This window comes from Eublepharis macularius, chromosome 10 (assembly GCF_028583425.1).
Source record: "Eublepharis macularius isolate TG4126 chromosome 10, MPM_Emac_v1.0, whole genome shotgun sequence".
NCBI lineage: Eukaryota > Metazoa > Chordata > Lepidosauria > Squamata > Eublepharidae > Eublepharis > Eublepharis macularius.
In genome coordinates, this window is record NC_072799.1 from 51,523,009 (window position 1) to 51,537,077 (window position 14,069).

At 39.9% G+C, this 14,069-nt stretch overlaps 1 protein-coding gene across 1 annotated transcript in view; it reads right to left on the bottom strand.

The window, feature by feature from the left end:
• RNF150 (ring finger protein 150) overlaps positions 1 to 14,069 on the bottom strand; it is a 119,643-nt gene that overhangs the window by 31,394 nt on the left and 74,180 nt on the right. The window contains exon 2 of the mRNA XM_054990028.1: positions 3,789 to 4,039. Coding sequence (XP_054846003.1) covers positions 3,789 to 4,039 — 251 coding nt within the window. The remainder of the gene's footprint in view (positions 1 to 3,788; positions 4,040 to 14,069) is intronic.

The following is a 14,069-nucleotide window of genomic DNA, read 5'->3' on the forward strand; positions in this document are numbered from 1 at the left end:
TGGAAATTTTAGGTGAGATCTGAGACAGTATCTATTTAAAGGGGTGGGAAAGGGGAAAAACCTCTTTTAAACAAAATTTATATCCCGTATTTCTGCCCTCACAAGGGCTCAGAGCAGATAAAGAACATAATAAATACATATAATAAAAACATACAATAAAAGCACTAGTAAAAATCATATAAATACTGTAGTAAAACAACCTAGAGAAGCACACATTGCACCCCACATCTCAGACATTAGGGTTTATGGGGCAGGGTGGCCAAGAGCTAATAAATACAGGGATAGGGGCACATATCCCACCCCCCACTGGTAGGAGGCTGGTTGAGGATCTGCCTGTCTCAACTACCATAAGCCTGGAGGTACGTCATCATTTTACAGGCCCAGTGAAACGATAACAAATTCTGCTGAAACCAGACTTCCATGAACAGAGAGTTCCACCAGGCAAGTGCCAGGGCTGAAAAAGCCCTGGCCCTAGTTGAGGCAAGGCGAACCTCCTTGCGGCCAGGGATCACCAGTAGCTGTTTATCTGCTGACCAGAGCAACCTCCAGGGAATACAGGGTGAGTTCAGTCTCAGGGCCAAGCTACACATGACGAAAGACACTTGCCTGGCAAGTGGATTGAGTGGAGGGCAAGTGAACAGGGAGAAATACACTTGCTGTTCAAGTGTCATTCGTCATGTGTAGCTTGGCCCTCAGTCCACTAAAGGTTAAGACCAGAACCTTGAACTTGATCCAGAACTTCACTGGAAGCCAATGCAGTTGGCACAGGACATATGTATATATATTGATAAAGAAAAATCAAGTGTATATTGTATTAGGATTGTACGTGTGGTTGCTGAACTTATGAACAGTTTCTGTGTACAGTGTACACTTGATGGAAAGCTGTGTCTGTCTTCCCTTCTTCCTTTCATAGTAAAATGGATACATGTTATTTTTATAAAGAAATTTAATGTTTGCTAATTAATTAATTTTGCTTTTTCTAATTAAGTTCCATGACATTTTTAATTTAACTATCTGCCTAAAGTTAATAGAACTGCCAAGTTGTAATGTAAGTTATGAGAGCCTGGAGATACAGGTGTACATTTTGTACTGTCCAGGATACAATTTAGCTAAAGTTAAGCATTTTGAAGTTAGCAGTCTGGTCAGCAACCAAGAGGAATGCAGTTTCCTGTCAGTTGATCAGAAAAGACAATTTTAGACAATGACCAAGATGGTTTCTGTGTCATATCCAAGAAAGAATGTATGCTGAAAAGGACCTAGATAACAGAAAAATGCTTGTAGCTGTTTCATCATGACTCTTCAAAGCCTCCTACAATTTTTGACTGCATTAACAGATGACACTACAGAGCTGTTATGGTGGAGAAGTAAGCTCTCCTCAGCGCCCCCCACAACCACAAAGTAAACTCTCAACTTCTAAAGCAATGATTTTAAAACTTTGTTGCAGCACCACCTGCCAAGTATGCAGTACTATCATAAAATGTCACGCAAACCAGAAGTAAAAATGTAGGATATAAAAACAGCACTCCAGAAAACGCATATATATTTACAATACAAGCCACTTAGGCACACGCTGATTGAGAACTTTGTGCCTAATGGCCACCAGACAATGTTTTACTGTTAGGTTTTATTCCTATTTGCTGTGGGTCGTATTTCTTTAAGGGACAGGAGAGAAATCTCAAATCTGGGTTTTATTCATAGGCTTCGATGAGCAGTATAAAGCACTTCTCCACAGACTATCAAAAGTGGAAAGGACTACCTAAAATCCCAAATGCCTCCCTTGCCTCCTAAAGTCCTGAATGCAGCAAATATTTTTAGTTACTACTTAAATATTTTGTTACTATATTATTCTCTTTCTCATGCCTTGCTTTAGCTTCTCATCTTATAGAAGAGTTTACGTCTTTTAATGAATTCTGCAGCTTCTTTATTCCAGAGGACCAGCACCATTATTTGCTATTTGTTGCCAACATCAGTTTGACTACTGCCAATATGGGCCAGTTGCTCTTTATCTTATTCTTACTCGACTTTTTCCCAGGGGTCATTTTGTAGAAAAAGAGCTGGAAGAACTCATTAGCATAACTCATTAGCATATGCCACACCTCTTGCCATCATTGGAAGTGTGTCATTAGTATAACTGATTTGCATATGCCACACCTCCTGACATCACCTATTCTGGCTGTTTTGGACCCAATCCTGGCCGAAATTGGGCCCAAAATGGCAAAAAGGGGCTGAAAATGGCTGAAAAGGGGCACAAAATGGTCAGGATCAGGCTACTGCTGAGTTTTAAATTTTCCTAATTTGTGTTTCTCAGCCTGAACGAAAAGAGGCATAGACAACAAGGGAGATGGAATATACAAATCAGTTAATACAAAATGGGGTCCAGAAGAGAACCCAAGAAAAGATGCTTGAAGAAAAACTATTTATAGATTTAGATTACACAGCTGACTGAAGAGATAGCTGACCAGTGCTTCTGCAGGTGTTTCACACATGGGATTTCACACTAATAGTTATACTGCTGTTAAAATGAGTTATTGTTGTTATGTACACAGGACTATTGATAACGCATTGCCCCATGCATTTATTTTACAGTGACCAGGACAACTTTCTGGTTGAATGGTGTGATGTATTAAAAGGTATAGCAGGTTTAATTTTTTAGAAGTTAAACTGAAATGCTTAAATATCAATATTGATCATGCTTTATTTGATAGAACAGATTTCCCTACTTATCTGACTGGATAGTACATTACAAAGATATTGTAAACAGAAAAGAAATCCATAGTTTGTAAAGCTACTCTAGTGCGTCTTCTGGCAATGCCAGCGGCACTATATTTGTATAGTTTATACATTTTATCTGTAATGTGCCTCTACAGATACTTGGTCAAAGATCCAAGCTAAAAATATGCAGAGTCCGATAACTAATTTCTAAAATGGCTTCCCCCCAAAAGTCAATTTTTTAGAGAGTTGACATTTTAAATTATTTTAATTGCTAGGCCATGATCCAATAAGGCTGCACGCTGTTGTCAAGTTCTCCTTCACTAAGACATTGATTAAGATTCTTTTAAACCAAAAAGTCAGTCTAACCTGAATGGCCAATAGAAATTATTTTTGGACTGGATGATCTTGAATGGTAGAAGGTGCCTGGAACTGGGTGTCCTACTTTAACCAAGAGAACAATAACCTTCCATTGTTTAAAAGCAAGCCTGGTTCAGACAACATATCCAGGGTGTCAGGTTCTGTGCATGACCGGTCCTAGTTGCAGGAGAGCCATATGTGTGTACAGTTTTATCTTCATAGGCTTCACAGATGGCTTAATTGAATGTGCACCGTGAGATGCCTTGAATGTTATTAAGTTCATGCGTGTTTTGGAGCATTATACTAAAATAGTATAATTTACCTATTTATTAATTAAAAACATACATCCTGCATTTCTTTATAGCTCAAGGTGGCTTACAAATCACAATTAACAACATCAAAATTTACAACACAGCTGGCGCTTCAGACATGCCTTGTCAAAAGGTACAGGCTTGTTATTTTCTTGGATATTGTAGAAAAGGTAAAAAATTATATCAAAACATCTTACTCACTGCACAAAAAGGATGTTTGTTCATTTGTCTCATGTATCAGCTAATGACCTCCTGGTCCTTCAAAGGCACACTTAAAACAATTACAATCTTATTGAAGTCTTACTCTATGAAGATGGACTTGGAAAGATTAAACAGCCAGGACATACTAACCCCTTTTAAACACACAGAACAATGCACAAAATGGAGCTCACCTGCCAAGCTACTCACCTGGTTTCTGTCCCTCGCATTTGCATATCGGAATCTCTGAATATAGTAGAAGACCAGCCATGCCAGGGAGATGATCATCAGCACAATGAAGGAGATGGAGACAAACACTACTGAGGTACGGCTGACATACTTCTGCAGGTTACGAGTTCCAATGGTGATGTACATCATCACAGTAACATTCCGCTCTAGCAAACCGACTATCTCTTTTCCCTTCGGCTCGGGGATCATTATTGCTACAACATCCTCAGCACCTATCAAATCAGAAGGGTGGGGGGGAATAACCTTTTAAAACAAGAAAAGCAGCCACTGTAGTTTTAAAAGGATAACAACAATGAAAAAGGCAATAAAATACTCAGCATTCTCTTATTCAATAAAGTTGCTTTCCATTGTTTGGGGAACCAGACAAAACTGACACAGAATCTGATTTTGGGTTCAGCTGGAACGACCAGGCCACCATTCCAGCACCCAAGGAAGAAAGGTTTGAATTAATGAACAACCTACATGGAATTGGCAGCTGGAAACGCAGTGATTCGGTTTGGTCTGTTGGGAGTTTCCCTTCTGGTTCCCACCTAAGAAGTGAACCACCCTATCCAGCAAAAGCAGGGCACAACAAGAGGAAGTGAACTTCCCTGCCTTCCTCTCCTCCTGCAAGCTTTTGTACCTTCTCTTGATTGGTGTACCCTAGGAAACAGCATGGAGGGAGTAGGGGTCTGTAGTGTGAAGGGTAAATCACTGAAAATCATTCCACTCAATTTGCACTAGGTGAAGTGACCTGAAAGCAGAAAACATTCACATCATAGTAACATCTCTCTCCCTATTATGCACCTTATTATGCTTTCTCATACACAACCACAGACAGGCTAATGTGTTCCTCACAGAGGCATTTGCAGAACCTTTCTTTTACTTTCTAGTCACTTAATCAGGCACAGGAAAAGGCCTCTTTAAATTCCTCCTCCAGGGTGAACCGCAACAAAGGCCCTTATCAGAATTCTTCCATTACGTACCTCAGCTGCACTCACTGCATAAAGCCATGATAGGCAAATGCAGTCAACATGCATAAGGGAGAAAACTTGCACCCGGCGAGGTAGGGATTGAAACAACTTACATTCTTGTACGTTAAAGGTGTGCTGACATGAAGTGGAGGGCAGAGACAATGCTGTTTTCCTTTCAGCCTTTGCTCTATGAAAAGCATGACCCTCACTGCCAAAAGGGCATGTGGATGACTACAGAAACAATATCTTCCTAACTGCTGCTCCCCACTGACATAATAGATATACTTGCCACTTTGGGATTTCCCAATTAATCAAAAGCAAAACTATTTCCATATGATAAGTACAGGAAGAAAAATCTATAAGAACTAAATCCTCTGGTTCAGTCATTCTGAGACTGACAAATGAAGTAAGACCACCACCACCACCACCACCCTAATTATGAATCTGGCCTCAATGTGGATAGAAAAACTCAAGAGAATGAGGCCAGATTCAGATAGGGGGTATTCTTCTGCAAACTGGGTAGACCCCCCTAGGTTGCCAGAAAAAAAGTAAACTTCCCCAAAGGAGGGGGAGATCCCTGCCAAAGACTGTGGCTGTGGGGCAAATGCAGCAGCAACACTAGGAGCTACCACTGCTGCCTAAGCCAGGTGAACAGGAGAGGGGGGAGAGAGAGCTGGAGATGCCAGTGTACGTGCGGAGCAGGTGGGGGGGGGAGCTGCAGCCTCCACATGAGCAAGCCAGCTGGAAGTGGTAGTGCTGTGGGTGAGTGTGGGAGAAGGGGAGGTGAAGTTACTTCCTCACTGCATGAGCCAGGCAGCCATTGGAGGCAGCTCTGTGGAGAAGTGGCCTGACTGGCAAGTGAATGGCCCAGCATGGGAGGGATGAATGACAAAATTGATAGGATTCCGCCCTCGTCCCGTGAGTCTCTCTCTCTGTCTCTCTCACTCACACCCCCCACCCCCGCCGCTGCAATTACATCTAATTCTCAGCATGGCCCTGGATGCTGATCATTAAATCCACAAATTATTGTCATGTACAGAGACAGGAAATCATTCTACAAACTTGGAATACCCAGATTTTCAGAAAAATCTGAAAATGGAAGAAAGTGACAGGGATCTAAAAATTAAAAAAAGAACGAGCATGAGAGAGATCCTATAACATCATAACCTGGGAATTTAGCTGACATTACAGGAGTTGCTTGGCAACCCTAGTAAGCAATGTCATCTACAGCATGGTGACAGCAGCCCTAGAGAAGGCTTCAGTGGGATGAGAGAATATACAGACAGAGGAGAGACACAGAGGACTGTGCTGGCAAGAGTGAAGGGATGGGGCAGCAGGGTGGATGAACTGACAGACACACACATATACCACACCTGGGGGGGGGAGTGTTATGTTTGCCAGGTTCCTCTCCCCTTCCACTGAGAGGACAGGGCCCCTGGCACTTACCTCTTTGCGCCCACCCCAGGGTGGAAGTGGTAACATCACTTCTGGAAGTGATGTCACTGCGCTGGCTGTGCAAGCGCTCCTGTGCTCTGCACAAGGACAAATCAGCCCCAACTGAAGTGCAGGAACGCTCTCGTGGCTGGCGTGATGATGTCACTTCTGGAAGTGATGTTGCTTTGCTCCCCAGGGAGCGTGCACATGGCGCATGTTCCCTGGGTGCTTGCCAGTAGCAGGCAACCTCTGGGATGCTGGCTACCTCCTGCTGATTGCTGGGCAATTGGCAGGTGAGGAGGCAAATCCCCAAGAGTTTGCCCGCCACTGGTGGGCCCCTAAGAACCCTAAGGGTGTGTGTGGCAGTGGAGAGCTGGTGAAGAAAAAGGCTCTATGCCCCCCTCACTGCTTCCCTTCCCCATATCCAAGCTGCTTGGAGAGACAGTTTGGTATAGTAGTTAAGAGTGTGGGACTCTAATCTGGAGAGCCAGGTTTGATTCCCCACTTCTACATTTGAAGCCAGCTGGGTGACCTTGGGTCAGTCACAGCTCCCCTAAGCTCCATCCACCTCACAGGGTGATTGTTGTGGGGATAATAACAACATACTTTGTAAACCGCTCTGAGTGGCCATTAAGTTGTCCTGAAGGGTGGTATATAAATTGAATGTGGTTGTTGTTGTTGTTGTTATTACTGCTGTGCTGCACAGCTGAACAGGTGTTTGGGCCTGAGGTTTTTGCTCCTTAAACCCAGCACCATCAGGCAATCCACAGCAGCAGGGGCTGTGCAGGACTCATTTTTCATTCATTGTTTTGCATGCTCTCTGGCCGCTGAGAAAACACCAATGAGGGAATGTAGAGAAACTAACAAAGCAGCAGTGACACGGTAGGGGGTGAGCAGTAGGGATGGAAGCAGAGGTGGGGGAAATGGGATGCCCTCTCCCCTGCTATTTCTTACAGGTTCTCCTCTTGTTGCATTTAATTCTGCATCTGGCAAAAAAAAATACAGATCAAAAATGTAATACAAGGCTATGTACAGATAGAGGGCATTTTTCTGCAGACATCCCCAGGTTTGCAGAAACATATACCAAGTTTAAAAAATGATTGGAGGGAATTAAAATTTTACCCAAATGAAGAATGCTGACTGAGATTTTGCAAAAGCTCATGATATTACCGTTGGCATTATGGGGTAGCCTAGCAACCGAGGCAGTAGAGCCTGGGCCCAGTGAAATCCCACCTCACCTTGGAAGAAAGCAGCAGCAGTGAATAAGGAGACAGAGAAAATAGTGAAGAAGGCTGGCAGGCGTGTCTGTGAAAAACAGGAGACTAGGAGGAGAGAAAGTGTTGTTAAGAGAGGCACACAACCCTGGGAGCTTTAGAGGCAAGGACATGCGATATCACATCCCCAGAAGTGATTCAGCACACTGCAGCCAATGTTTCAAGTTTTGGGGAATTTCTAATGCATTACAGTGATGTCACTACTGGGTACATAACCAGAAGTGAGGCCCTCCCCCTCATTTTGCTTCCACTGTTCCACTGGGCAGACAATGTATGAACCTAACAGGCCTGTTGTGAGAACCTATGTCAACATGTGGGCTTTTTCGGGGAGAGGTAATCCTTCACATATACGGGGAGGGGGGATCCCCCTGTTGTGAAGAACTTTCAAAAGACAAGAACTAAGTTCTTGAGTTGAGTTCAGAAACACCGTAAGCGTGCAACTGACAATGTGAGCTCCATTTCATGTACAAAAGCTTACACTACAATAAATGTTAGTCTTTACGATGCCAAAAGTCTCTGTAATTTAAGTTTTTGGAAAAATAATCACACTTACTCAGAGAATAATCAGTATTGTTTGCCTAACACTCAGGAAGACTCCCCAATCTGTAGAATGAATTGAAGCCAAAATCCTATTGAAAGGAAGGGAAGCTAAACAAGGAGCTATGCTTACACTGCATACCTTATTAATATGATTGCTAGTTTCAGGATTCAATTACACACAGAAAGGCTCTCCACAAGCCCTACCACATTCATATCTGAATACTTGCATTTAACATTATTATTTAAAATCAAACAGTACACAGGTGCTATGGGAGTACAAACATCCAAATATAAATCATGCCTCATTCTGGCTACATCTTCAGCACCAACAATACAGTTTCAGCTCACTTTATTGCTTACATTGTTCTTTTTCTATTTCTGGATGACATTAACGCAGAGTTTGCCATGAATTTTTAAGCAGCTGACAGGATGAATAACACTGAATCATGAATCAAAGGTGTCAAGCTGCAATGAATGAGAATTCTTTGCATTTTCTTTTCACAAACTATCTGATCATCTCATTTCCCTTTATTGCTTAACAATAAAATACAACAGGAGGGATTTGCAAGATGGTGAAGAGAGAGCACATCTCTCCTCAAGTTAACAGGTTTCAATTACTCATGGTATTTGTGCTAAGAGACCTGGGGGATATGGCAATGGCCTTTCAGGGCGGTTGTGTTTTATAGCCATCTTTACTTTTGGATTATATAGGGATGTTGATGATGACATAATGAGAAGTAATCAACGAGCTCAGCATCCTCCTAGCGCTTCTCAGCCAGAGATCAAGATGCATCCCATTCTCACTATTTAGCTTTAGAATCACAATAGTTCTTCTAAGCAGAAGACTTTGATTTCCCAGCTAACCAAACAGCCTCAATCCAGTCAATCCAGCATTCATCATGTATTCTCTTAGATCATTTTGAGAATTTTGTAAGTAAAAAGATATTTTGTTGTTTTTGATTCACCAGTATAACCTATTGACTACTTTGATTGCAAGCCACATCTATCCACTAGAGAATTTAATTGGGCCAGAATTTATAGTAGCCTTACTGACATTATCATGGAAGCAAAATCCTGTTGAAACTAACAGAGCTAAGTAAAGCACAATTTCTATGGATCAGAGGCCAGTTCTATAGGTATCCAGGCTAATAATAAATATTGATGCAAGAATGACCATAGAAATGTTCTTCCTGTCATCTCAATATCATGAATGTTACTCAACAAATGCTATATAGATTGCTTCAAAAAGTATTAAACAGAATTTTTTAATTGTATGGGCTTAGCAGCCTTGCATAGAACCACCATCTTCTAACATAATGTACTGTAATTTCTTGGATGAGCCTTTGAATGGTAAGCAAAATTTCTGATATAATGCAGAAAGAAATGTTTAATTCTAATAGAGGCTGCCATCTTTTTGACACAGGCAGAAAGTTTGCAACTTTCTCTAAATGACACTTAAGAATAAACAAAACTTGACTTGCAAATAAATCTACAGAAGTTATTAGCCCAGAAATATTTTTAATAACCTACCTACCTATACGTTCTGTTGTCATTTATTGCCTACAAGAAGGTAAAGAGACCCACATCTTTCCTGCAATTTACAAAAGTATCCCTGCCTGATCACTAGCAGTGAGCTGTTTTATGAACTACAAAAACAGCAAGTTCAGTTCAGGCTTCTAAAATGTACACAATGGTTGTCTTTCATAAAATATTTTATCATCAAAAGTTTATCATCAGTATTTTGTCTAAAGGATTCCAGAAACCTCAGCCAATTTTATTTTAAAGCAAGTTTACTATTCAGGTTTAAAAACTAAATACAACTGACTATGGAATTCATTGTCATTTACAGGTTCAACTACACGTTATTGGTTCTTCCCCATTTATTGTGAATTACGTTTTTCTCTTTTGCAAATGTAGTCTCCAGGCTTACTTTATCAAAAACCAGAACATCATGAGGAGAGATGGAAATCACATAACCTTTTCATCCCTTGCCATTTTCTTGCTGGAGAAAGACACCCCTGAGCTGTTTTTACTCTTTTTACTCTCTCTTCCACTGGGGGAAAATACATTAAAAAAGTTCAGGCGGGCTTCTTCCAGCAAGAAACTGGCATAAGGAGAAGATTAAAAGTATCACATTCAGACAGCATTGCACACAGAACGTACTGCATACAGACAACAACTGTGTATGGACTTCTTTTTTGATATTTGGAGACCTTTTTATAGAAGCCAATGTATAGACCTGCTGCCAATTTTAAATTGTTTTTATTTTTGCTTCACACAAATAAGTAACAATTTAATTTAAAAAACCCACCAAGAACAGGGATGAGAACCAATAACAGTTATTGGGGGTACTACTTGAGAGCCATAAAGAATTGCAAGGTATAAGGGGACAGAGATGTTTTGGCACTGAGAGGAGGAGAGGGAGCAAAGGTCAAAAATAAGGGGGTAAAGGAGATATATATTGGTTTCTGGGCTTTGCCAAGTACAGCCAAACAGCAAGATCCCCAAGTACATCAAGTGAGTATCTGCCTTCACTTGTCTTCATAACTTTCACCCTTATGGGTCTGATCTGGACCACGAGTGGTCAGCTGGCACATCAGAGGAGCTTAAGAGTTTGGATTTTTAAAATAAAACACATTTACCACTAGTAGAACAACAAAGTAGTTTCTACTCAGGACCTCTCCCCCAATATGCTTTCACTGTCTCTTTTTTTTTTTAATAAAATTTTTATTGGAATTAGAATCATATAATTACATATTACAATCAATTCCCATTTCCCAATTTCTAACCCCCTCCCTTTCCCCCCTTTTCTTTTGACTTCCAACAGTTTTCCAACCCTTTGTCCCTTTTCTCTTACTCATTTTAAATTCATCTATCTAACAAACATATACTTTCCCTTTAATCTAAGCAATAATTCTTTAACTATTTTTAATACTCTATACCTTATCTTATCTTTAAGTCCCTTCTTCCACATCAGACAAACAATTTGTCCCTTTTTAACATAATTTCGTAGTTTCCTGGTTTCAGATATTTCTATAAGCCTTATACCCTATAACCCATACATTTATATAAGTCAACCAATTTGACTTATATTCCGTATATTACTTTATATAACTATCGTCAAAAGTTATCAATCAATTTAATCCATATATTTCTTCAGGTAGACTTATTCAATTTAACATATTACACGTTTATACCAGAAACAATTTTAATTAGTCGGTCCTTATAGTTAGTTATTTTCTATCCATATTCTATATGTTTTTCTATATATAACAATCTAACAAAATAGCTGCTTAGACATTTTCATTTCTCTCTCTACCCTCCAGTAAAGTCACCCCCCTCTACATTTCGTCATATTTCAGTAATTCTCGAACTGCCACAGTTCTCTTCCCACCTCCCATTTCTTCAGCACATATTGCTTCAGCTTCCCCCAATCTGTGTTGAACTGTCCTGGGTCCAGATTTCTCAGTTTTCTTGTCATTTTGTCCATTTCGGCCATATACAGCAATTTGTAAGTCCAATCCTCAATAGTTGGCACTTCTTGTACTTTCCATTTTTGCGCAAACAAAAGTCTGGCCGCTGCTGTCACGTAAAATAACAATGTTCTATGTTGGGCTGGAATGTTCTCCATTCCCAAGTTCAGTAGCAGGAGTTCTGGGTTCTTATTAATTTGAAATTGTAGAATCTCACTTATTACTTTTATTATTTCTCCCCAGTACTGCCTGGCTACCTCACACGTCCACCACATATGATACAGAGAGCCCTCATGTTTTTTACATTTCCAGCATTTATTAGAAGTGTTCAAATTCCCTAGCGCAATCTTCTTTGGTGTCATGTACCAACGATAGATCATTTTGTAAATATTCTCTTTGATATTAGTACACGTTGTAATCTTCATTGTGTTTTTCCACAAGTATTCCCATGCCTCCATTGTTATCTCTTTATTAAAGTTTATGGCCCACTTCACCATTTGTACTTTAACTGTTTCATCTTCAGTATACCATTTCAACAGTACTTGATATACCTTGGAAATTTCCTTCTTATCCTCTTTCAAAAGTGTCTGCTCTAGTTCCGAATTCTCTGTTCTTATGCCTCCCTTTACACAATCTGAATTGTAGAGATCTCTGATCTGCCTGTACTGGAACCAATTGTAGTTGGGAGATAACTCGTCCTGTGTCTTTATTTTAAGTTTAGAAGATTCTATTCGGGTTATCTCCTTATATGTTAAACACTGTTGCTCAGTATAGACAGCTCTCGGATCTATTACTTCATACGGAACTACCCACATGGGGGTTCCTTCTTGTAGGAAGTCTCTATACTTCTTCCAGGTTGCATATAGGCTTTTCCATATATAATGATGTAGGAACATAGAGTTCACTTTTACTTTGTCATACCATAGGTATGCATGCCATCCAAATATTTTTTTATATCCCTCTAGGGCCAATAATTTCTTATTCTTCAACGTCATCCAATCTTTCAGCCACACTAGGCAAATTGCGTCATAGTAAAGTCTTAAATTGGGTAGTTGCATTCCGCCTCTTTGCTTTGCATCTTGTAAAACTTTCATTTTCACTCGAGGCTTCTTGCCTGCCCAAACAAAGTCTGATATTTTCCTCTGCCATTTTTCAAACTGCTTAGCGTCTCGGATAATTGGTATTGTCTGTAACAAAAACATTACTCTTGGTAACACATTCATCTTAACTGCTGCAATCCTTCCCAGCCATGACAAATTCAATCTATTCCATTTGATCAAATCTTGCTCAATCTGAGTCCATAATTTTTCATAATTGTTTTTGAATAGATCTATATTCTTTGCAGTCAGTTCAATTCCCAGATATTTCACCTTAGTTGTTACTTCACAATCCGTTATTTCCATTAATAGTTGTTGTTTTTGCTTAGTCATATTTTTACATAATATCTTTGACTTCTTTTTGTTGATATAAAACCCTGCCAAATCTCCGAACTCTTTAATCTTCTCTATCACTTTTGGCATATTCTCCATTGGATCTTCCACAATTAACATTATGTCGTCCGCAAATGCTCTAATTTTATAAGAAAAGTCCTTTATTTTTATTCCGCGGATTTCTTCATCTTGTCGTATTTGTATCATCAAAATCTCCAGTACCAAAATGAATAGCAGCGGAGACAACGGGCAACCTTGTCTTGTTCCTTTACTTATAGTCAATTTCTTGGTAGTCTCGTCATTGACCACAATTGCTGCATTCTGGTCTCTATAAATTTCTTTAACTGCTCTTATGAATTTTTCTCCCATTTGTAGCTTTTCCATAGTGGCAAACATAAAGTCCCAGTTCAAGTTGTCAAACGCTTTCTCTGCATCAACAAAGAAGAAACCAACCTCTTTGTCACAACGCTTATCATAATACTCAATAGCATTAATCACTGTCCTTAAATTGTCTCTGATTTGTCTACCAGGTAAAAAACCTGCTTGTTCCTCCTCAATAATTTCCGAAAGCCACCCCTTCACTCTCTCTGCCAGTATCTTCGCAAAGATTTTGTAGTCATTGTTAAGTAAGGATATAGGCCTGTAATTTTTCACATTAGTCAGATCTTGACCCTCTTTAGGGATCAGTGAAATGTTGGCTTCCTTCCAGGTATCTGGAATCTGTTGATCCTTTAATACTCCATTAATCACTTCTTTTAGGAATGGTACCAGTTCATTGGCCATTGTCTTATAAAATTTAGCTGTAAGTCCATCTGGCCCTGGTGCCTTTCCCAAATTTGTTGATTGTATTGCCATTTTTATTTCCTCATCCGTTACTTCATTGTTCAGTCTGTCTCTCCACGCTTCCGAGATTACTGGGAGCTTCATTTTCTCCAAATATGTCGCTATTGATTCTTTATTGACCTCTTTCTTATTATACAATTTAGCATAAAATTTATAGAAGGCTCTACTAATGGATGTCTGTTCCAAATACGTTTTATTATCTTCACATATTTTGTTTATTATTTTCTTTTCCTTTCTCTTTTTCAATTGCCATGCCAAATATTTCCCGGGTTTGTTTGCACCTTCAAACCCTTTT